A 26,635-nucleotide genomic window follows, 5' to 3' on the forward strand; every position below is an offset into this window, starting at 1 on the left:
TATGTCATGCCACTCTTGAACAACAGACAGTGTCAGCAGTGTCACGCTGGGCTGGGCTGCAGAATGGACTGCTGCTGAGTGGCCAAAGGTATGTTCTCTGTTGAAAGTAAATTTAGCTTTTTTGTTTTTGGAAATTAGAGTCCCAGAGTCTGGAGAAAGAGTGGAGAGGTACACAAGCCATGTTGTTTGAGGTCCAGTGTAAAGTTTCCACAGTCAGTAACAGTATTGGGTGCCATGTCATTGGCTTGTGTTGCTCCACTGTGTTTTCTGAGGTCCAAGGTCAACACAGCTGTATACCAGGACGTTTTATAGCACTTTATGAAGATGCGGATTTCATTTTCAATCAGAACTTGGCACCTGCACACAGTGACAAAGCTACCAGTACCTGGTTTAAGAACCATGGGATCTCTGTTCTTAATTGGCCAGCAAACTTGCCTGACCTTCCTCTTTCTGTAAAGAAAGATGCGATATGCCAGACCCAACAATGCAGAAGAGCCACTATCCTGGGCTATCATAACCTGGGCTATCATAACACCTGAGAACTGTCATAGACTTATCGACTTCATGTTATGCTACTTTGCTGCAGTAATTCAGGCAAACATACATACATCCTGCCCACATACCGCTTGGAATGATGGCACTTGGGCGGTCCACTCCTGTTTGCTAGATCTGGGCCACAATTAAGCCATAGCAATATTACATATCAGCCAGAATTCAACCAAGTGAACCAGAACTGACCCTATTTTGGAGCACAGTTTGCTTTCATTCTGGCCCAGATCCGGCCCACACCAGACACTATATCTGGACCACATACTAAATGGAATGATTGCTCTACTCCTGTTTGTCAGATCTGGGCCACAAATAAACCAAAGCAATACCACATATCAGCCATATACAACCAAATGAACCAGATTTAATCATATTCTGGGCCACAATTATCTTTTATTCTGGCCCAGATCTGGCCTACACCATACATTCATTCATTTTCTTGTCGGCTTAGTCCCTTTATTAATCCGGGGTCGCCACAGCGGAATAAACCTCCAACTTATCCAGAACATTTTTACGCAGTGGATGCCCTTTCAGCCACAACCCATCTCTGGGAAACATGCACACACTTTCATACACTATGGGAGAACATGCAAACTCCATACAGAAACGTCAAGTGAGCCAAGGCTCGAACCAGCGACCTTCTTGTTGTGAAGCACTACCTACTGCGCCACTGCGTCGCCTTCTCAATTTATGTCCTTTTTATGACAAATGTTACAAAGCGTTTATTAAGTTTACATTAAAAAAGAACATACATATAATAAAAAATATAATAAAAAATAGTTAAAATTGAATAGTGGTAGTAGAAAAATATATAAATACAAATATATAATTAATATATCATGCTATATATATATATATATATATATATATATATATATATATATATATATATATATATATATATATATATATCACTTCAACTAATAATAGATCTGAATAAACTGTACATTTAACAATCAACATTTAGTATAAAATAGTAATAAAAACAATAACAATCAGTATATTTACAATGACTACTTTATATTAATCTAGATGTATGTGTGTTCAAGCGCATTACTGTTCTTTTTTATTGGTCTGCTCTCTCCTTTTATAACAGGTGTTTATGTATTGTGCCGCTAGAAAGATACAGTCATTTTTTTACAAGTTGTGTTTTATTGTCTAACTCAGTGAATTGAGAGTAAATGCTCTAGACAAGTGGTTCTCAAACTGTGGTACGTGTACCACTAGTGGTACGCAGGCTTCCTTCTAGTGGTATGCGGAGATATCAAATGTGTCATGTATATGCTCCATATATTTCAAAATTTATCAAAAATGATTTATATATGAAAATGACATATAATAATATTTATTATATGACATATACCCTATATTTCTGAGGTCCAGGCAACATTTCCAGGTGTTCATGAATGGGCTACTATATGTTAATACTTTACATTTAAGTAGAGCACTTTTCTTTGTACTTTTTATGAACTTTAACCTACCATTTTTAACTTTTAAAAGCTCATTTTAATTTAAATGTTGACATTTTTAGTTTGTTTGTTTACATAAGCACAGTAGTGTTTACGTTCAAACTATTTACGATCAGGCTGACAATAATACATTTTCTTAATAATAGCAATTAATCTGCCACGTTTTAGAACTGTGCAGAGCCGTAGCTGCTTTACTGGACTACGCCACTGTATTTCAATACTGCTCATTATAATGGTACTTGGAGAGACAATTTTTTTCTAAGGTGGTACTTGATGAAAAAAGTTTGAGAACCACTGCTCTAGTCTCTAGAGTCTGGGCCACTAAACCACTGAGACATTGTAATGTATCGCCGTTTACATATTGAAACCAGATACTATAAGTTATATGCAAAATATTGATCATACTTTTAAAAATTTTAAATTACTATTTTACTATTGTATTTGGTATACATTTTAAATTATACTGTTAATAATGACAAATAGGTAAAAATCTAATAGTAAAGGCGGCAAGTAGGCTAAAATTAGTAGGCTATATGTGGAAGTGAAGGGATGTGATCAGTCATAAAATAATATTTGTTCTCCTAGTTAGATCTACTTCTTACGTTAGCTGTGCATTTCTCTGAAAATAAATGTACGCTTTAGAATGTTCACCTTTCAATGAGAATCAAACATTAATCTTCGCACTTTATCGCTACAGCATGTGTGCCCGTTTAGCATACTTGGAAAACTGTAATGCAACTATTTCAATTATTCATTAAAACATGTAAGAATAAAGATTACTCTCCAGATATTTTTTTTTCCAAATTGCTTTACCGTTTTAATAAGATAGTCGATAGTTTAAAGACTTTAGATCCAATAAAAATAAACAAGAATAATAAAGAACATTATCTCAAATACATATCCAGATAAATCGCGACACCTTCTGGTCACTACGGCGATGAACGGGCTGCATTATCAGAGATCAGTTTAAAACAGGGAGATTGGATATTAACTTTTCCTCCCCAACTCAACCCTAAACCTACCACTCACCGTAAAGTAAAAAATAGTAATTACTGCTTAACAATAGTTTTTTTTATAATAATATTATTAATTGTTAACGTTAACTTCCGGCAGCTGCTGAGGGCAGAATCATTTTGGCTAATAACGTTACAGGCTTAACTTTCATTTGATGCGGTGTTTTTATCCCTGCCATACTTTATTTATTTAAGTTAACTACTAGGTCCTGCGAGCTGAATGCTTTCTTTATATTAACAGCCTACAAGTGAAGATTTTTTTTAAAATACAGGACTCTTACTCTGAAATTATCGAAAGGAAATACGTAAGTGAAGGTCATTCAGCAAAAAAAAAAAAAAAAAAAAAAAAAGTATGACACAGACAGCTTGCCAACCGGTAAAGAATTTGTAAAAATCAGCTTGCCGAGCTCTTATTTACTTCTTCGTTAAGTTTCGATATCCAAAACTACTGGGTTAGAACAGTGTATAATGGCATATGAATAGTAATATATTTATATACAGGATAGAAGGAAGCTATACTTGGGCACATTAGACAAGACTTCGATAAGAGAGAAGAGTCTAGAATCTACAGGATCACTGTCAGCAGCAGCATTGACCGCTGGATCACTGAATCACTTTTAACAGAACGGCATGAGGAGTTTGCCATATTTTTTCCGGGGACCGGTTGTCCGCGGATTTGGACGAGGAAGCAAAGACCTGGGCATCCCAACAGGTGAGATAAAGTCTATAATGAGTGATCCTCATTTTCTCTTGTATATGGAAAGTTTAATTTAAGAATCGCCTCCCAAAGTGATACTAATTAGACAACATACTAAAAATATTAACAATAAAAAAATGATAGTAATTTTATAATGATTTAGGTACTTTTTAATTATGGTGACAGGGAAGAGCACAGTGACAATTTTCATTAAAAAAATCATTTTACAAAATGTCTGCTACATGGTATCAAACCAAGTTGACAATCATTTTTATACTTAATAAATTAGGTAACGTTAGTTATAATCTATTTAAATTCTGTTTCAATTCCCCAAAAGGATGTCAATGCCAAAAGCTTTATTAAAAGTCATGACAATTTTATGTCATGTCATGACTTTATTAAAAGTCATGACATGATATTAAAGGTCATGATAACAGAAACACAATGTAGTTACAATGGACCTTTCCTCATAGATCTTTATTAAATAGAAAAAAAACTGTGATTTTTTAATTTATTTTAAAAATATAGATTTTTGTTAAACAGTAAAACACAAGTGAGACAACTCCAGGTGACCAGTACTTTCATTATAAAATGTAGTTAATTTATTTTCTATAATTTATTTCTTGTGATACAGAAAACACACAATAAATTTTAAACTAAAGAGTTTCTGAAATGTAATTATTTTTGTTAAGGCTAGAGACAGTAAAACAGAAATCTCTGTAGAATAAATAGGGCTGTGAGTCTTTAAGAAGAAAACGAATGAGTTTTATTCACAATACCTAGCTTTCCGTTTCAATTCAAAAACAATTTTTGTCAATTGTGTGTGATTCACAATACAATCCGATTTCTTTTAAATGTTCGATTCTGTAGCCTACTTTTTTTTGTAACTTTTGCATTAGATTAAATTAAATATTTTTTTCAGGAGTTTTATGACCAGTTAAACACATTTTCAGCAACTCGATGCAGAACTTCTGTATTTTAAGCTAATATATACATACTAAATATATAAAACATTATATATAAATATATATATATATATATATATATATATATATATATATATATATATATATATATATATAATGTTTTATGTAATTTATATAATATATATATATATATATATATATATATATATATATATATATATATATATATATATATATATATATATATAATGTTTTATATATTTAGTATGTTCAATAAAACATTAGTGTTTAATTATAAACATTGAAAATATTTCTGAACATGTAGGAAATAGACAGACTGAGCAAACTTGAGCTTTAGCTCCTCTATTACAAACTGATACAATTCAGCCATACGTTTTACATTGAAAACTGTCTGCTATGAATTTTGTATCTTGGTTCTATAGGAGTGGTCTCGAACATTATTTCAAATACTACTGAAGGTGTCAGAAAGCTACTCATGTCACAGTCACTGAATAATTCAAATTAATTAAATATCATACAGGCTCCTATCAGTAACGGCAGTTCCTTTACACACTAAGCAAGTTGCATAGGGCACCAACTTCATGGGGGAACCCTCCCGGTTGCTCAAAAAAAATATGTATAGTAATAAAAACATAAACTGAGTATAAAAAGCATGTTGATAAATATATTAAAATGCTTTTTATGGCAAATGAAAAAAAAAAAAAACATATAATGTGAATTTTTTTCCGTGCGCGTGCCCCGACCCACTTATGTTTGTGGTTGCAATGGCTGGGAAAAGACAACAGCAGTCTGGTTCTGAGAAGAGGGGGGAAAAGCCAGACAAACCCCATGCATCACTTTCAGGTATGTACGTAAATCTAGAAAACATTTTATTTTTGGTTAAAAATGACATCTTTGGTTTAAGTTGATTATTTAGGCTTATTAGCATTCAACGTTGCCACAACTCTACCAAATCTTCCTCAATTGTTGGAGTTTACATTCAGATTATGTAATATAATTTCTTGCTTTGCTGCTATGCATTGTGTTTTGAGCTTTGACTTTGTGTAATAAACCAAGCCATTATATTATTATTAATATTATTATTATTATTATTATTACTAATTTGAGCAATATGTGACAGTTCTGTTTTCACACCATACACATGCATTGCACATTTTTTCACTGTATACAATGTTAATTATAATTCAGTGCAATTCTCTTTGTTTATTGTTTTGTCTATTTTGACACTTTTTTATTACTTCTGTTCAAGCTAATTCTGTTGTATTACTGTCTTTGCATCCATGGAGTGCTGTGTTTTAATAGGTCATTATTTTCTCTTTTGTGCATTGTCATATGAAATTACAAAATTGACTAACATTCTCTGATTTCTGAAAGCTCAAGAGTATAAAGTTAGTCAAATTCACTGTACTAATAAGCTATACACCATAAACCATTATTATTGCTTGGACTCCTCTATTTTTATTTTTATTATTATTATGTATTTATTTATTTTTTTGGCTGAATGTTTACATTACCTGTTTGTTTAAAAGCACACCATAATGAAAAAAAAATGGCAAATGGTTTGATTTATACTGACAACAAGGGCAAGTTTCTGTTACCATAGATTATAGTGTAGGTTAAATCCACATTTTGGTTACAATTATATATATTATTGGTGTTTCATCAGTTTAATGACTAATTTCTTCTGCATTGTTCTGTGGGTTTGATGCTGAAATTTGTCACAAAAGAAGATGAGGTGGCATCATCCAGCACTGCTTCAGAGGAACCCAGCAGCTTCATGGATACAGACACTGAATACTGCACTGAGTACTGACCATCTATTAACTAACAGGTACAGAGAGGCTTTTATTCCTTACCTTTTGTAAATAGTTGAAATTAGGAATGGTCCTGCAGAAGACATGTCAGTGTTTAAAGTATTGTTTTGTAATTTAAAGATTTTAATGTTTAAAAGTACAATTTTCAGTATGTATTTGTATATCTAAATAAATAAATTCATGTTTAAATAAATATAAATACAATGTGTGTGTGTGTGTTTGTGTGGGCTTTTTTCCCTTTTGGGGGAAGACAGTAAAAGTGTTAAAAGGGCATTATTTTGGTCACAGCCCTGGCTATAATGGATTGAAAATCCAAACCGTTTCACACCACAGAATGTTTTTCATGCTGCCCTTTAAATTGAAAAAGAATAGAATCGAAGAGCACAGTTCCTTTATAGAAAACAGTATTGTAGATTACAGATTTTCTGCACAAAAATATAGTTGTATGTATATTTCATAACTCTCAAATGAACAAACTTCAATGTTGAGTTTTTTATTTATTTTTATTTTTTCTTTTTGAGGTTTTTAAGCTTGGTAGTCGTAGTCTTGGCAATTTCTTTTTAACAAACTTTTTAAAGTAAGCTACTGTAAATATAGAAATTCCTACTGAATATAAAAAGAGAGAAAAGGGTGTGACTGTACAATGTTTTTTTTTTTAGATATTATTATACTTCAAGAAATACATTCTCTGTTGTTCTGTGAACATTCTCTGCATAAAAATCTTGTGTAGCCTATATTAAGGTAAGCATGTAATATTATTATTTGTTGCATTTTTTTTTCAGCTGAGACATTGCAGAAATATCCTGCTCCAAAATAGAAACATTTCATCATCATCACAGTTAGGACAAAAACTTCTTTTGGAAAAAAGTGTGAAAGTGTGTTATCGGGATACAATGTAATATATTTAACAACTGTGCAGGTCTGGTGTAAAAGTAGACCAGCCAAAAGGTGTCTTTCCACCAGATTTTGTTTTTTTACATTATGTATTGATTTATAATTGAAAATCGTTCATTTCTTGAATATGCAATTGATTATTGACAAAGAGAAACGATTAAAAATACATGTTTCATAACAGAGTCATAGACAAGGCCTGGGCAAAATTCTGTAAGACTAGAACAAAGGCATAGTGTAAAACTTATAGGACACTGAGAAATCTGAAAGATTTGGAATTGTGATACTAAGTCTAATTAATACAGAAATTTTATCCTCCTTACTTTAAACTCCTAAACAATTTTAAGAGATAAAAATACAACTGTTCATCAGTCTTTCTTCTGTTGCTCAACTATTTGGTAACTGTTTTTACTGTATGTTTTTAGCTAACATCTAATTATTTTTCTATAAATAGTTCAATAAATGAACTCAGACAGCACCTTTTCCCCCTTAAAATAACATCTATATTAGATCAGAAGACATTCTTTGAGCAACTTGGCTTCAAGAATGGAGCTGGAACCATATGAGTACATTAAGCCCCTAAAGGTTGATTGAATCTAAAAAGAAATTATGGAAACTCATTGCTCTAAAAAGCTCATTTTGTCTTGTTGAAACATTTTAAGTTGCACCTAAAATTTAAGTAATGCACCTAAAATTTCAACAGCACATAGCATAGGTTGTTACAAATCTTTAGAAATTATTAAATAAATGAGCAAATAAGTAAGCATAATACTGCCATGCCTCATGCCATAGTATCATGTATCGGCAAACTTACAGTAGGACGATTTAAAACATTTTGATATGGCCCAACACTAAATTGTGCAGGAAAAAAATCTTTAGCAAATGGAAACTTTTATTTTGTGTGTGCCGCGCTTCCCCATCTTTCTGCTAGTGCAGTGTCTTTCATAGCAAATGTTAAGAATTTGGTGATTTCAGTTTAATCTAGGTCACTGCGGCAAATTGTTGAGAATTTGGTGATTTCAGGGTGCACTCACACTAGGCTATCTGAACCGTGCCCGGGCACTTTCCTGGTACGTTTGACAAGTGTAAGTGCTCCAAATCGAGCCCAGCCATGATTCAGTTGACCAGCGCTGGCCCGGTTGGAAGAGTTTTGTCAGAGTGTGGTTCGATTGGGCTTTGGCGCGGTACGCTTGTAGTCTGAGCATGAAACTGAAGACTCAACGACACTTTTAAGCAACTGTTTCATATGAAATTATAATTTTTTTTTACTTTTCAATGAACGCAAACTGTCATAGTTGATTAAATATGCAAACCCCTCACTGCACGTCAGCTGCCACCTTCAGCAAACCTCCTTATATGTGCAGCACAAGGACTTTTATGATAATTTATGAGCATCAAAAGTGGTGGATCTGTTCAGCAAAATATTTGACTGCATGTCACTCGATCCCGAATGACGACATATAGCACAAAATTATATAATTTAAGTAATGTTCAATGTGCTGAGTGAGCACTTCACTTCTCTTCCTGTAAATTGAACAGTGCATAATCGATGATGTAAGTGTGCTCCGGCTTGGAAGGTAAAAGCTGTGTAAGTGCAGACCGTCGGGGGAGAGAGGAGGGGGGACAATCGCAATTTGGCATAGTTCCCACTACTTTCTAGTGGGATTTTTCATGATTAAAAATAAACCAGGGCTAAGAATAAAATACATCAAATAAGTCTTAAGTTTACATAAAAGTAGAAAGCAATCAATTTCTATTTTGACTGTGTATTCTTAATTGTGTATTCTACAAAATAGATTCTGCTGTGACTAATTTAGAGATGTGTTCTTTTTCGTCACAAACATCTCTGCACATTAGCATTTTCAGCTTGTTTAACAGCTGTGTGCTTGTTTGTTGCAATTCTAAAAACTATGTGCTGGTAATAAAAAAAGTATCTTATAACTTTGATGCAGTTTTTCTTATTCATTTACAAATATTGTGATATATCACAATATTATATCACAATATTGTGGAATTTTTTTTTGTAAAATGTCAGTATATCACTGATATTGTTATATATCAATATCAGGGGAAAAATATTGGGATAATCTCGTATTGTAAGTTTACCCGGGATTCCCACCCCTAATAGAAAAAAAATACTAATTTAATTTTTCCATTTCTTACTTAGCAAATTTCCCAGAGTCTGTTGTGGACAGTCTCCCCACTGACATCAGCACTGGCATCTACTACGGTTGGGCACGTCTTGATAATGGAGATATACACAAGATGGTAATGAGCATTGGCTGGAACCCTTACTACAAAAACACAAAAAAGTCCATGGTATGTACATATAAATCTTTCTAGGGTGCAAACTCGTTTGATGTTTGCATTCCATAAATACTACTTAAAAACCCTCTATTATGCATTATAAAAGGTCATTTTGGTTTTGGGAGTCTTCAACAACAGGCTGATATGCATGCAAGGTCAAAAACACTTTCATTGTCTTATATTATGCATTTATTTTTATCTAGTTATCCCAGTGACTCATAACTTGTTCAGTGATTCATTTGTTCCCAAACTTCTCCTTTGCGTGATACTAATCTGCAGTGATTGGTCCGATGACCCCGTCTGTTGTGATTGGTTGACTGCGTTCAGCGTTAGACGGAGAGAAACGCCCACCACGGTCATGAAGTAGCACAGAATATATGTGTGACCCCAATGCAGAAGTGCAATTATAGCAATGCAGTTAAATACCAGCACATAATCTATTCTTAACCACAACCCCATGTAATAACAATGATACACATTCTGTATTTAGCTACAATGGCAAAAGCTGAACTATTTTGAAAATTTACCATGCCGTGTGTAGAAACATCTGATGGTGGCCATAGCAATGACAAACGGCAGAGGATCACAAGCCCCAAACGTATTTAAATAGTAATAAAGTAAAGGAAGAAGCACACGTCACATTTTCAACGTGGTTTTGGACACAATATGCCTCAAAGATTTAACTTGAGAAATACATTACAAGCACTGATCTATAATCGTGTTTACAAGGTGTGCAAAGTGATTACAAATAACAACACACAAGCAAATACATATTTTGCAAACTACAGAAAATTTAAATCACACTTGTGTGTTCTTTAAGAAGGAGAAACGCTTACAGGGTCTGAAGGAAAAGAAAATATTTGATCTAAACTGTACAACAATTTGTCCCATACATTAGTAGTCTTTACTGATCTTTCCTTTAAAAACAAACGGCCAGCAAATCTCATGTTGCAGGGTATATCAATAATCAGAAAAATGACTGGAAGAAACACAGCACTTGGTATACTGTGGTGTTGTGAAAACACACTTTAACCCTTTATTCCCCACAGCTACACGTCTAGCCATCTCTCAGTTATAGTAATCTGCATGTCATGATTAAGCTCAAGATCCCTTGCAGGCGCGTTCAGGTTTAACCGGATCCGGCAATTCATATTTAAACAGGGCGAATCATTCGTTCATTTGATTCTTTTGAGTCAATCATGGAGTCGACTCAAAAGAATCAAATGTTTTAAACATGGTGCACAGTGCGCTTTCAGATTTAAACCACAGCTGGATGTTTCCATTCACTTAGAGCTATGTTACACACTGCATGGATGGTAATTAAAAAAATATATATAATAGGTGCTCTTTAATAGTGATGCAGATGGACAGTGCATCATGTGTCTGATGTCACATATATTGTTTTTTTTTTTTTCTGTGGCAGGAAGCACATGTGATCCACACGTTTAAGGAAGACTTCTATGGTCATATATTGAGCGTGGCTATGGCTGGCTACATTCGCCCTGAAAGAGGATTTACATCACTGGGTAAGACAAACTATGCATGCAATTATCTCAGTGGTGATACACTCTCCACACACACACACAAACGAACCTGTTAAAACTTTATCAAATTTATTTCTTACAGATGAGCTAATAACAGCAATTCATAATGACATTGAGGAAGCAAAGAAAAAGCTGGACCTACCCGAGCACTTGAAATTGAAAGAGGATAATTTCTTTAAGACTTCCGTATCCACAACATCTAATCAGATCTTGAATGGTCAACACTCACTTTTATGATCATCTCTGTTTGTTGCTTGTTTTTTTTTTTTCTTGCAATTTTTTTGTACAAATATGTTTTTCCTCTTGTGGAGCAGACAGTATATATCTCTATGTTCACATAGAATCATCAGATTGTGTTTTGTTTGTTTATAATTAAAAAATGAGGATCTAATAATTATACATTTATTTTATGTAGCGCCTTTTAATAGTTACTTCCTATAAGTGCTTTACATACAAATCAAGACAACATACGTAAAATATATTACAATGATAAAAGAAAAAAACTATAATAGAAGACATTATTTAAAAGTAATCCTCAACAAAACAGATTTAAGTATAGATTTAAAAGTAGCAAAAGTAGCACAGTGTCAGAGCATAATAAGAAAAAGCCCTGTCGCCCCTGGATCGCAGACAAGTTTTAGGAACAATTAGGAGACCACACTGAGAAGATTGCAAAATTCTGACAGTAGTGTAGAGTGTTAAAAGATCTTGGATATTGTTTATGCAAAGCTTTCTAAGTTAGCTTTTAAATCTGTGTGGTACTTATGGGTAATATGCTCACCTACCCTCAGCCCAGTTGAAATTTTAGCTGCTGAATTCTGCAAATATTGCAATTTGTTAAGAGATAATTTGAAGAAACCAGCAAGAAGAGCATTACAATTGTCAATTTTGTGAAAAAACTAAAGAGAAAAGGGCAAAATGGTTCAAATATGTGCAATGTTCTTAAGATGAAAGGAGTTATCAAATAATCCAAGATGCCACCAAGATTTTTTTTTTTTTATTTACTTAAGATCACAAAGTTGAAACCATTAATTGTGAGATCTATAGAAGCTGCTTGACACAATTGGTGGGGAGAACCAAGCAGCATCACTTAAGTTTCAGAGCTGTTTAAACACACAAAAAAAAGTTTGTCGTCCATAAATTTATCTCAGAAATGCAGTTTGCCTAAGACCATGCATTAAAACAAATAGACTAGAATTAAGAGAATTAAGACGCAAATGATCAATGGTATCAAAAGCTGAGCTAGAATCAAGTAAAATGAGAATCGAATGGGAACTAGAATCAGTGGCAAGAAGTAAGTGACAACTTTGAACAGAGCTGTTATTATACTGTTTAATTTTCTGAACCCAGAGTGAAAGGGCTCAAACAAGTTAACCCCTAAATGGTTAAGCAGTTGGGACAAAACTCTTTAGATTTTTTGCAATAAACATAAGTTGTTAAATTGGACAGAAATTGAAATTCTTTGGATTACTGTTATGCTTTTCTAAGTGAGGAAAACAGCAACTGGCACGATACCAGACAGAGAATTATTTATTATTGAAAGAATCAAAGAGAATAAATAGCCAAAACAGGAATTAAATGCATTAGAAGGCAAGGAATAAAGAATTAAAGTGGAATCCATCACACAAGTTACCTGTGCACAAAGGAAGTTGGAATTAACTAAGCTAAGGTTAAAAATGGGTGTTCCGAAAAAAAAACTTTGTGTTTCTGTAAGGCCTCTTTAAACGTGATCTGGAAGTGCTTAGAATATCCTTACGGACATTAATGATTTTTGTTCTAAAAAGTTAAGAAAATTGCTACATTTCAGAGCTTATGTTTTGGGTGACCTACCAGTATCTACTTTCAATAGACTTAAATATGTGGAAAATTTGAAATCATCAATTATCTGAGAGAAATAGGATGTTCCTGGCTCATCCCAACTGATCCAAAAAAAAAAATAATTCCAAGCTTGTTAAAAGAGTGACAGACCAGAACAATGCCATATACAATCCAGTTTGCGACACCACATTTTCGTCAGATGCAATTTGTCATTATACTAAGGAGATATGCGTGCAAAAGAAACATTCTGAGTTTTAGTAGGAGCAAAATTGTCTAAGGCAGTGTATCATTAAAGAAATTTTTTTTTTCGATCAGCGGATGACTAACTAACTACTGACTATTGAATAACCAAAAACAGCAGGGCCTATTTGCTGCCATTTGCGAAAGGAAACAACAGAACAACAGTGTATACAACAGACCTTAATGGACATATCACCCTAGATTGAGGGGGAAAAAAATTTAAAGTAATTAAAAAAATATATATATATATATTTTTTCTTTTACATTTATTTATTTTTTTTTTGTCAAGATGTAGTCTGTTGTTTTCTATTTAGAGACTTTAAAAAATAAAAATAAAACAATCAAACAATAGTCAAAATTAGCATTTTGTCCTCTTTGAGATTGTATTTATTTAATAAATACAAATGTATTTATTTATTATTTTTAGAAATAAAACAACGGTTGATGTAAATGTGAGTACAATAATGTATGGTTGTCTTCAGCCATTGTTTCAGTGTAATTACCTAAATTAATCCTAAAGGAGATTAAAATGTTTCCTTATATACTGAAGCTCTAAATAGCAAACAATTGCCATATTCTTAATTTATCTTTGTACTAATTCTTTATGGAAAATACTTTACAACTGCCTTTTTTTTCTTTTACTAAGGTTACTACAAGCCTGAATGACTTGATTTGTTTGATAATGTGTGTTTAATTAAAGCAACACTATGTAGCTTTTCAACCTTAAAATAATGTCTATAAAATTATTTCTGGAAATATTTCACTGCTGTGGCTACCAGAGCAGCCTCGTGTCACTCAAAATCACATTTGCTACTTTGTTTGTTTGTAGTTGGCCAACTACATGATAACTATATAATGAAATAATCTAATATGCAAGTCTAAAATCCAAGAGGAAGCCAAAAAAGTGTTTTATTTTTGGGAAGTAAAGAAGAGAAAGAGAAATGAAACCAAAGAGGCTCCTACTTCTCTAGCTACATCACAGTTATTTGATTAAAGATGCTCTGTTAGTTTATAGACTAAACATAGGCAGGGTTTCCACACAGGAATATCATGAAATTTTAAATGTCCCATTCAAGACATTGAAAGTCATTGAGTTTTATGTATTTGTGATACATAAAAGTGATAGTCATGAAATATCAAGCAATTGTAATTTTGTTCACTGAACATTATTAATTTATTTTTTTCTATACCAAGTTTTTTTATCTTATTGTTTCACATTTTTTATCTATTGTTATAGTAGTGGTGTGACGAGATCTAAATCGTGGTGAGATATCTCGTCGAGATGAAAAGTCTTGTTATGATGGAGCGTGAGGGTGAATTTAACACTGAAGAGGCAGGATTGGATTTGAATCGCACATCACAAGTGCTTTGCACACACCTGGCAACTTGGGCTGCTACTGTGTTGCATGTCACTCATTTGCTTCGGTGGGTGTGATGTAACCAATCTTTTTACCGGAGTTATTTGAGTTCATTGTGTCTGACATTGCATTGCTGAGTGATGCAATCTCAGCTTTCATCATAAAGGCTGCATCCAGATACCAATGCACAGATAGGGGAACCCTGGAGACTTAACACACCTGTCATCTTCATCATCAAATACACTTTTATGCTGTCCGTGAAAAGCCAATGTTTTCCTTTCATTCGATGTGCGATTAAACTCCATTAAAACATTTATTTTTCTGTCAGTCCTTTCTTCATACTCTCATTTAGTAGCTCTGAGTTTGTTACATGGGCATAAAATTTCCTGAAATTAATTGAAACTACTGAAAAAAAAAAAAAACAACTATAAAATTACATGATCATTTAAATGTTTTTTAAAGTTCAATTTGTGGAAAGTAGGTTGATTTCTCCTGAAACTGTACAAGGATAAGCCAGTAAGTATTTATGGAATTATTCCTTATAGAAGTAAAATAACATTCATTACAAGTTTATAAAAAACACCAAAATTTTTATGCATTTTGGGATTGTTTTTCAGTTGAATAAAAATGTGTTTCCATTCATTTATTAGCAAATATTTTGCTAAAATCAAAAATTATATATAAAATATTTTCCATTCAGATATTAGCTATTTTTTTGCATGTTCTTTACAGCTTAAAATGTATTAAAATAGTAATATAACATTCTTTACCAGTTATTTAAAAAAAAATACCTTAATAGTTTTTTAGTTGAAGTAACACAAAATTTACACAATTATATTTGTTAAAATACTGTCTGTGGCTGTTTTGTCTGCTCAACCAGTACCTCCTGTCTGCAGGAAAACAATTGTAATTATTGCAGCCTAAAATTACTTAAAACTACTTTACCTTGACAGTATTTGTGTCATTTCCTGTGTTATTTTGCTGTAATATATACACACTTATTTACACAAATTAGTTCTTTATTATATTTTTGACCTCAAGAACCATTGATCTCTTATCATTTATATAAAGGAAACACTGAGAGGAACAGAGAGAAAGTGTTTACCGCTTAACCTTAATTTAATTCAATCCATCTTATTTTTATAGTGCTTTTACATTGTAGATTGTGTCAAACAACTTAACAGAAAACTAGTAAATTGAAACTAATTCAGTTTTTAGAGTTGACGTTCAGTTTAGTTCATTTCAGTGTACTTTACATTACACTGAAGAAAGTCCAAAGACTGAAGAGCAAATCCACTGATGCGCAGTTAAACAAGTCCCAAACCAAGCAAGTCAGTGGTGACAGTGACAAGGAACAAACTTCACTAGTTGATCAAAGTGAAGGAAAAAATATATATCCAAAAGATATTCAGTAACACAGTCCTGGAACACTCCATCACCAATGCCAGCTTCCACCTCACCATTTTCAAAAACACGTTTAAATGTTATACTGGTATGTAGAATGTTTTTGTCAGAGAAAGCTTGCATCATAATTTTCACACAGTTAACTGCAAATTACAATGGTTTCACTTTTAGTTACATTTCTTGAGTTTTCAAAGAATTACATTTTTTTGCTGGTTCCTGTGAGTCTTCTGGCACTTCTGCCACCTTCTGTTACCTAAAAAAACATCTGGATCTGAATTAAATGGAACGGTTTCTGTTGTTGTTTCAACAAACATTTTATCACCAACACAATCAACATGTACAGGTGAGTACACAAGCATATCAGAGATTATGTCAAAGGATGTGTCCACATCATTACCCAGGAAAACCACTTCATCGCCAGAAGACTGAAGTACATCAATTGAGCTGATATGCACAAAAGGTGGGGATTGCAAAGTTTGACTTCTGTTGGACTACATGGACTTTCATCTGGTGTGGAAGCAAGCCGGGGTTTCTATAGAGTCAAACTTGTGTCATTTTCATCAGACGCTTTATCTTTCAGTGTTGTACACACACACACAGCCTGAGAAGTCTAAAATGTGTCGCCTCAGACAAGCTGCCAATTGTCTAATCTCTTTTGAGTGGATCTTTAGAGACACTACTACTGTACATAGCACATTTGTGCGTTTCCTTTTGTTGATTCATCATTAGGGAATAATTTTTTTTTCCCCATGTGGTGTTTGTTCACCAAAAAAAGTTAATAAAAAAAAAGAGAAAGTGCATTTTTTTTGTTCATTATGCTGAATGCTACTGCTGTAATTATTTTTCAATTTGAGCTGTAATGGTGTGTGTTTTGTACAAATGCCTGTGATTGGTTGTACTTAGGGGGCGCTGGGTTATAGCAAAAAAAAGAAAAAAAAAGCAGGTGAAGTGAGATCTGTTAGAGCAGGGGTGTCAAACTCAATTCCTGGAGGGCCGAAGCCCTGCACAGTTTAGTTCCAACCCTGCTCCAACACACTTACCTGTAGGTTTTAAACAAGCCTGAAGAACTCAATTAGTTTAATCAGGTGTGTTTAATTAGGGTTGGAACTAAACTGTGCAGAGATGCGGCCCTTTTGGAACTGAGTTTGACACCTGTGTGTTAGAGATTACAGAGATACCAAACCCAGCAAAAAATAAAAAAAATAAAAAAAGAGAGAGAGAAAAAAGCAGGTGAAGTGAGATTTGTTAGAGATTAGAGAGTGATACCAGTACCTTGCCGCTGTAAAACCACAAAAGAATAATAAAATCCTTTTTGCTTTCTTTAACATATTTCCACTACCGGACCCACTCCAACAACAGGTTTAGTTGTCAAAAAATTGAGAAAAGAAAAATGAAAATAAAAAAAAGGTGCAAGTACAGAAATTAATACTAATTAGAGGTTTAACGGATCACAAATCTCACAGTTTGTATCACAATACAGTTTTTGAGTCATGGACCATTTTTCACATCAGCAAGAAAGGAAGATGACGAATGTCATTTGCTTTCCATTAATCAGAGGTGGGAGTAAGTCACATGTCCAAGTCACAAGCAAGTCTCAAGTCATAACCTTCGGATCACTGAAACACCTCTTCTTACCTCATTATGCACAGATCTCGTTTATGCTCGCTGGTCAAGTAATCAAAAAGTAGGCTACATGACGTTTAACTATGGGCAGGTTAATAAGACCAAACATTGGTTGTTCAAACTTTATTACTTTCTCTAAAATATTAAAGTGTTTCAATCTATATTATCTTTTTATTGACTGGGTCTAAATACGCATCACAGCCAGATATTTGAGGCGCTTACCTCATTTCACTGTGATCATTATGCGCATCATATTGCATATTCGGTTAATTCTTCAGTAGCCTTGTAAATAAAGTTTTTTATTATTGGATTATTTATAAGGACTAAGCTATTAAATAATGTAATTCAGAGGTGGGTAGTAACGAGTAACATTTACTTCGTTACATTTACTTGAGTAAAATTATTGGGTAACGTGTACTTTTTGAGTACATTTTAATGTGTACTTTTACTCAAGTAAATTATTAGAGAAAAATCAGTACTCTTACTTCGCTACATTTCGTGGGGTTCCTCCGTTACTGTCAAATTATAATAAACATTATCCATATGTTTTGTTTGCAAATATCGCAAGGCACCGCATTGGAGAGGTTGTGTCGCGAGAGGTTGCTATAAAGACGCGTCTCCTGCTTTCTGTTAGCGCGCGCCTGTGTGTTGAATGATGGCTGACGAGGGAGACGTGCGAGTTATACTGCGGTCACGCCATGGTCATATGCGGTTCCGAGAAGGACGATCATGCTGTCTGTATAGTGATTTTATCAGACCTTGGGGCTATTCCATAAACCAAGCTTACAGAAAAAGCCAGGCTTATTTTGGTAAGTCAGGTTTATTAATGGCGGATTCGGTTTCATAAATCAAATTTACGATAGTTCAAACTTAGTTACCCTGGCAACTTATGCTGGGAAACTAGCCTGGTCCGGAGCAGGCTAACTCTCAGGCTAAGTCTTAAGTTCAAACCTAATCAAAGTAATGTTACCATTTACCTGCCATATTCTGGTGCCATTTTAATTCACTTAACCTCTTAATAATGATTAACACTTTATAGTCACTTAATAGCAACATATAATACGCCTAAATAATAGCCTACATTTAAAAATATATTGCTACTAATGTAGCCTATTGAACAATCTGCAGTTTCGCGGCTCACTCACTGTGAACACAGCTGTGTCTCATTTCAGAGCTCTTTCAGTTCTCGAAGTTGCCATGGTAGCGCACAGCATGATCGATGTATCTATGATCGAGGTTTCACAACAGAAATGTGCACGAGCAGTTATCCAGATTATTTAAACTGAACTCAGACTAGATCAAATGATCTTCAACTTGCTGTTATGGAACCAATTTAAGCGTGGAGGTTTAGTTCAGCTCATTGAAGTCAGGCTTTTGACTTTAATCCCCTCTTTTTTTCTTAACCACTTTTATGAAATAGCCCCCAGGTCACCCGGCCTCAAGTTCAGTCTGTTTTCTCTCCAAGGTGTCAACAACAATAGTCTGACAATGCGACACGTGCTGTACATTTAACTGACATTACAGCATATACATGAATTCCAGCTCCAACCTGAAAAAAGTAGTGGTAAGTGTCAAAATTATCCCAATTTGAACCTTATTCATGGTAACTATGCAGGCCCATAGCCAGGGGGGGTTCAGGTGGTTGGAAAATCTCACCCCTCTCTGACAAAGATCCAGAATTTGTCCCATACATGAGCTCATTTGCCTTATTTTGACTGCTATGTCAACATAAATAGTAAAATAAATATTTTGAAAAAGGCTTTCAGACCAAGCAAAATGCTATATTAAAATTAATTTGACTATTTTGTTATCCATGAATTTTCAATCAAATCAAATGTACTTTATTTACAAGAGAGGCTAGAAAAAATTGTGAAGCTCTTTTATTATTATTATTATTATTATTATTATTATTATTATTATGGCTATCAGCCAAATTCTGACTGAGGACAGTTAAATGTTCTGGCCAGTTTGTAGTCTAAAGCTACTATAGGGTACAGTTCTTAATTCAAAACTTCAACAGATTCCTACTTTTTCTAACGATTTATGATCTAATACATTTGTATTTTAAAAATAAGTATTTAATTATTTTTCTTTATTCTAAATCTTTAGAAAATATTTTGGTACATTAAATGTGTCATTATGATGATGACTTAACAGGCTAATACAGCTAAAATAGTGCTTAAATTGTCACTAAAATACAGTATTTAAATCTTATACATTGTAAATGAGGTGAATAACTGCAAAAAAAAGTCCATATTTTTAGAAAACACACTTTATAACAGGCTGGTTACCGGCCTGCTTTGAGATAACCAATCTGTTTAATGGAATAACAGATTATCCCAGTACATATTATTCATTCAGTTTCCCAAAGATGGGTTGCGGCTGGAAGGGCATCCTCTGTGTAAAAACGTGCTGGATAAGTTGGTGGGTCATTCCTCTGTGGCGACCCCGGATTAATAAAGGGACTAAGCCGAGAAAGAAAATGAATGAATATTAGTCATTCAGGCTGTTAATCATTAAAAATATAAAATTTAAACGTTATTTTTAACACAAAATCATAAAATGGTGTATATACACACACACATATATATATATATATATATATATATATATATATATATATATATATATATATATATATATATATATATAGTTTTAACTCATTTCTAATAACTGATTTAATTTATCTTTGTCATGATGACAGTAAATAATATTTGACTAGTTATTTTTCAAGATACTAGCATTCAGCTTAAAGTGACATTTAAAGGCTTAACTAGATTTAGTAATTAGGCAAGTCATTAAGAATGGTTTGTTCTGTAGACAATTAAAAAAATATTGCTGAAAGGGGCTAATAATATTGACCCTAAAATTGGGTTTAAAAAAAAAACTGCTTTTGTTCTAACAAATAAGACTTTCTCCAGAAGAAAAAAATACTGTGAAAATTTCCTGAATCTGTTAAACATCATTTAGGAAATATTTGAAAAAAGAAAAAAAAATTCACAGGAATACGATTAATTTTGACAAACTAATAAATTTGATATATATATATATATATATATATATATATATATATATATATATATATATATATATATATATATATATATATATATATATATATATATGTTCATTCATTCATTCATTCATTTTCTTTTTTAGCTAACATCCACAAACATCCACACAAACTCGTTCACACACACACATATACTATGGACAATTAGGCCTACCCAATTTACCTGTACCGCATGTCTTTGGCCTGTGGGGGAAACCGGAGCACCCGAAGGAAACCCACGCGAACGCAGGGAGAACATGCAAACTCCCCACAGAAATGAAACTGACTCAGTCGAGGTTCAAACCAGCAACCTTCTTGCTGTGAGGCGACAGCACTACCTACTGCACCACCACGTCACCCTATATATATATATATATACACACACATATATATACACATATACATAAAATTAAAGTAACTAAGTAACTAATTACTTGAGTAATTTTTTCATAAGGTACTTTTTTTTACTCTTACTCGAGTAACTTTTAAGATTGTTACTTTTACTTGAGTAAAAATTTCGGCTTTTGTACTTACTTGAGTACAGATTTTGGATACTCTACCCACCTCTGCTGTAATTCTCCGAATGGAAAATGCTTGAGTGGTTTGATAATATATCATATAATTTAATCTTTATCCATCATGGATGGATCTCATCCTTCAATATTACAGATGATTTGTCATAAGAGAAATATTAACAAAAAGATTTTTTTTTGAAGACCCATCTAAAAACAATCGACAATCAATAATTCATTTAGTATAAATACAAGTTTTAGTAACAATAACCTTAACCGAAACATACCTTTGTACATGAAAGAGCAGGCTCTCTGTAACCTCTAAGACAAGCTTGTCGCATCAGAAACAACTTTCGCTTATGATGTCTGCTTCGCGGACATTTTACATTGTATGCGTTACCGTCGCATTTGTACACATGATTTAAATTATTGCTTTTTGTCTCTCAAATTCGTATAGAAAAGAGAACGATAAAATAACGTTAGAAACCGTTTAACTGTAAAAGTTTCTGTTCAGAAAGATTAAAGTTAATCTTTTTTAGGTTTTCGTTTCTGTTCCTGAAAAATGTCATTCGTTTCCAATTTTCGTTTCTGCTCCTTGAACCAATTCGGAGCCCTGGTTAAGACACTGTGGGGCACTTCCCAACAAAGGCTTTACAATTTTTAAAGACTTGTTGACTTGTCTCAGACCACACATTTTGGACTCATCAGATCAATCTGGTCTGAAAAAATGCTAGCAAAGTGTTTACAAAAACTCTGATAGTAACCAAATTATTCCAAGAAATTGATGTAGTTCATGCAGATTTCTGGTAGTTGAAAAAATTACAGATGGCTTTGACTTTTCCGCCAATAGGCTTTACATACCTTTTTTCAGTGACTGTCGCATTTGCGAATTCAGACTTTGCAAGATTGATTGTTAAGTTAGCCTCATCTAAGTGTGAAAATAAGTCTCATATTTGGTCAAGATATTTAGACCATGTAGAACTAGCTGATGTCATTTTTTCAACCCTTCTGTTAAATAAGGCAGCTGAGCAAATCAGAGAGAATCTGAGAGTTAAGCTGTCCATCTATTTTTCCTTAAGAAGATTTCCATCCTCATTTATCTCATATAAATCCTCATCCATACTGCAAGACAAAAGAGAAGTAAACACAGACAGATGTTCTAGACCAGAATGATTACACATGATTATAACACCAACTGAGGAAGAACTAACAGGATTATCTTTGTTCAGATGACAACTGGTTATTTGTTTGTTAAGCAAATAAGAATGCTAAATAAGTTATAAGTTAATAATCGTTATACTATGGTCTAGTTTTATTAGCTTTTTTAATTTGATGAAGGCAACAGTATAAAACATACTATCAAAGAAAGCATCCATACTGTTAGTTACTACCTTAAGGTGGAATGAACTACTACAGATGAAACAATATTGAGCTAAATGCAAAAGAGTAAGGCTAGTGTGCATTGCTTGTTAGATTTGTGCTGTCAATAACAATTTTTAATATGCACACACACACACTCACATGCATGAGTTTGATTGAAATTTACAAGCAGAGCATTTTTTACAACCATATTTCTAACACAGTCAATACATTCTACTAAATAATGTTGATTTACCGTATAAATGTTTTTTTTTTTTTTTTAAAGTACTTGCCTTCCAAGCACATTCTCGCTGTGCTCTCCCATTCACTGAGCTGTTCTGAGGCAGAGCACGGCTGTGACTTGGCCATGAGGTAATCTAAATTAAATTGACTGAAACCCTAAAATTGCACATTTAGTTTATACAGCAAAGCGGAAGCATTCTAGTTATGAGCATTATTAAATACTTTGTGGTGTAATGGATCACAAATCTCATGGTTCAGATCACATTTTGAGTCATGGATTGAACCCATCGGATCAGTAAAAAAAGGCACGAGGCAAATTTAATTTGCTTTCCATTTATTACAAAAACAATACTTCAAGAAAATGTTGGTTTTAACAAAAGTTAGAACCTGTAATTTTCAAAAAACATAAAAAAAAATCTACAAATAACCAGCTGAATAAAAAAGTCAAATATTGAATACTACAAAAAATTATCTTCACTAATGTTTCTGATAATACAAAATGTATGAATCTAACATTATAAACACATTTTAATTTTTGTCCCATTTTTAATGAATGATTCAATAGTTCACTCGTTAAACGTCATGTCTCTTTATTAATGGTATTATTTTTGAAAAACTATTAAGTGGCATATTTCCGATGGTTGTTTTTAAACTGTAAAAGTTGCATTAAACTGTGATTTTAATCTTTACCATAAACATCAGTGTTTATATCTGAACTATAAACTGTTATCTCAGTACTTCTATTTTATTGGATTGTTTGTGACTTTGTAACTAACTAAAAAGTAAAAAAATTGAATCTTTCTCAATCAAACATAGGATTCATAAACATGCAAATCATCATCATTTATAATTTATATTGTGTAGGTGTTTGAATTGAGATCCTTTGATGAGTAATTTTGCAGCTTTACACTGAATGCATTAATGCAGGATAAACAAGTAGTCACAAAAAGCACCTTTAAAAAAATCATTTAGGTGCCACCACAACTCCTGTCCTTATTATGTTTTTCACAAAAGTCAAAATGCTTTCAAACATGCGATTTGGATGATGGGAAAGACAATTTCTGTAATAGTTGCAAATTTAGGATTAATCTACAACTAAATTTGTGGCTCACCTGCAGATTTATTAGAACTCCTGCCAACCCAAATGGGCTATATGCACGGCAGCGCGTGACGCTTTTCCTGTAAAATGTAAGACCCCGAGCCAACTTCAGTACAGTACAGTGCTACAACAGGAGCGCTACTTTTAAAAACAAGCAATGTTTTGAAGAGTTGTCAATGTTTTATGCCATTATAGCCCACTTATATATGTTTATGTCAGCTACATAAATATGACATCTAAACGTTTAAAAGTGTCATTTCAAAGACGTGAGAACAGTACTTTTAGCAACCACTGCTGTGTTCAGCAACGCACAGCGTCAGAAATTGAACTCTTACCACAATTTCCACACGAATCCAAAAGACAAAGTCGTGCAGAAGAGGTGGGTTAATATTCAACGTAAGGATTTTACAGAAACAGAAAAAGACAAGAGTATAGCTGACATTTTCAGTCTAGCAACCTGATCGAGGCTCGAGTGCCAACCAGATGCAGACATTTAAAGAAAGGAGCTTTTATGGCAAATAATAGATTATTTTCATTGCCTTTAAAGTAAAAAAAAAAAAACTGAACATTAATATACATAAACATTTCTTAAGCTACTTTCTAATTGCAATTTATTTTTTCATTCAGAATAAAGACCTTTATTTTATTCACTGTACATATAAAATTAAATTTAATGTATATCATTTGAAATAAAAATTGTCAAAACAAATTTAACATTTTGAACCATTCCAAACAATTGTTCATGTGACAACACACATTACACATTTTAGAGTAATGGGCTGTCTGGAAAAGCAAAGCAACCAAATGTTTGCATATCCCACTTTCAGCCACACAAGAGCAGGAGCTATTAACTAGCGGACGATGGCATGGATTTTCTGATGGATGTCTGTTCTAGGATGGAGTAACACACAAAATTTTCTAGCTCTAAATCTCATAATGTTACCTAGAAAACAGAAACAAGAATATTAATAGTTTTTTTTTTAAGTGAGTCATTAAAGGCAGTTCACCCAAAACTGAAAATTCTATTTCCTCATCCTTCACTTGTTCCAAACCTGTTTGAATTTCTTTCTGATGTTTAACACAAACAAATATACGTTGAAGAAAGCTGGAAACTTGCAACCACTGATATTCATAGTAGTTCTTTTTCCTACTATGGAAGTCGATGGTACAGGTTTTCAGCTTTCTTCAAAATATCTTCTTTTGAAAAACATCTGCAGCAATATCATCAGATTAAACTACACTGTAAATCATTATTTTAAATCATTTAAAAGTAGCTTCCTTTAGTTACACTTTAAAATAAGGTTTCATTAGTTAATGTATTTGCTCACTATTAAAAGAACTATTTAATATTTAATAGTTAGCATTGTTCAACTAATTTACTAATGAATAAAAATCCAAAGTCATGCTTGTTACCATTAGCTATTACATAGATATTATAGATATATAGACTAAAGAGATAGCATGTCATCTACACTTTTACACTGCATCTGTCATCTCCACTGTTTCAGCAATAAATCTCAGCAGTGACACAGTGCTATTTGTCTGTTGTGGATGGAACTGCATTGTATTATTTGATTCCTAATATATCTTGCTCAATAATCATGCTTACAAGCTAAGATAGCATCTGTGTTTCTGTGATTATCCGAACTGAATAGTGGTGGTCACTTTAGAACAGTAAAAATATGAACGGGACAGAACTTCACATGTATGCTGTCCTACTCTCAGCTGGTGAGGATAATGATTTCTTCATAGATCGATCGGTAGTGAGCTCTCACTAAGATCTTATTCCTGCCCTGTTTTTACCTAACACTTTGAGACAGAATTACGTACACATATGATCATTTTTACTAACGTGATAAAGTTGCAGATGGACAGATCATAAGAATAGCATTAACGTTAGCCTACAGGCTAGCTGAACTTACCTTCATAATTGCACAGGTAGGAAGATGCATAAAACTTGAAACCTTTCGCAAGTTTGCTCTGCGGTGTTGCAGTGCACATCCGGACAATCATTTGCACATCGTTGACCATAATTTACTCGCAAAAAGCGAGTAAATATTGACGACTCTGCCATAATACTGTTTACCTCTGCTTAAAATCACCCGGACCCGAAGCTGGACCGCGGCCTTACAAACGCGGAAGTAATGCGTGCATATAGCCCATTGGGTTAAAACAAGTCAGCGTTGTTACTCATCTGTCTTAACCCAGTGTTTGGGTTGAAAATTCAACCCAGCAGTGTATTTCTGAAAACCATCGTTAACCAACTAAGGTCGCAAGTTGTGACTTTACAAACATAGTTTGTTGATTTAGCATTTTCCAAATCCATTGTTCCAACAAACATTCGCAAACTGTGTCGCAAACTTCTTGTAACTACACCTCTGGAGCTGTAGTTAGAAAGTTCCTGGTTGTGTTCTAGTCCCAGTTATCTCTCCTATGCCCTATTTGTTTAAAACATTCTAACATTTAAAATTGAAATGGGTATTTTTTTGTTTTTTAAGTATTAAAGTCATCACTCTTAGGTGAAATTTGCTTTCAAAGCATTTTAAAATTCAGTTTTAGCAATCTTCAAAACATTTCATCTTTGAAAACATTGAAGTCATTTTGAACACAAATGTGGCTCATGATGGACGCTATAGTTGACATATTATTAAAAAGTGGAATTTATGTTACGTCTGCAAAGCTTGTGAAAACAAAAA

The 26,635-nt window shown here is 33.3% G+C and overlaps 1 protein-coding gene across 1 annotated transcript; it reads left to right on the plus strand.

Annotated features, from left to right (window-relative positions):
- Positions 1-3,356: 3,356 nt before the first annotated feature.
- rfk (riboflavin kinase) lies at positions 3,357-14,974 on the plus strand. The gene is made up of 4 exons (NM_001328083.1): positions 3,357-3,743; positions 9,548-9,699; positions 11,111-11,213; positions 11,314-14,974. Exons 1-4 carry the CDS (start codon positions 3,662-3,664, stop codon positions 11,466-11,468), a joined length of 492 nt encoding a protein of 163 aa, NP_001315012.1. The 5' UTR covers positions 3,357-3,661; the 3' UTR covers positions 11,469-14,974.
- The last annotated feature ends 11,661 nt before the right edge of the window (positions 14,975-26,635 follow it).

The sequence above is a fragment of the Danio rerio genome, chromosome 8 (assembly GCF_049306965.1).
Source record: "Danio rerio strain Tuebingen ecotype United States chromosome 8, GRCz12tu, whole genome shotgun sequence".
NCBI classification, from domain to species: domain Eukaryota; kingdom Metazoa; phylum Chordata; class Actinopteri; order Cypriniformes; family Danionidae; genus Danio; species Danio rerio.

Excerpts from the sequence above, each read along its gene's own strand:
- rfk (NM_001328083.1), top strand. The coding sequence starts at position 3,662 with ATGAGGAGTTTGCCATATTTTTTCCGGGGACCGGTTGTCCGCGGATTT. Across the intron at positions 3,744-9,547 it reads AGACCTGGGCATCCCAACAG|CAAATTTCCCAGAGTCTGTT; the intron begins GTGAGATAAAGT and ends TTTCTTACTTAG. Across the intron at positions 11,214-11,313 it reads AAGAGGATTTACATCACTGG|ATGAGCTAATAACAGCAATT; the intron begins GTAAGACAAACT and ends TATTTCTTACAG.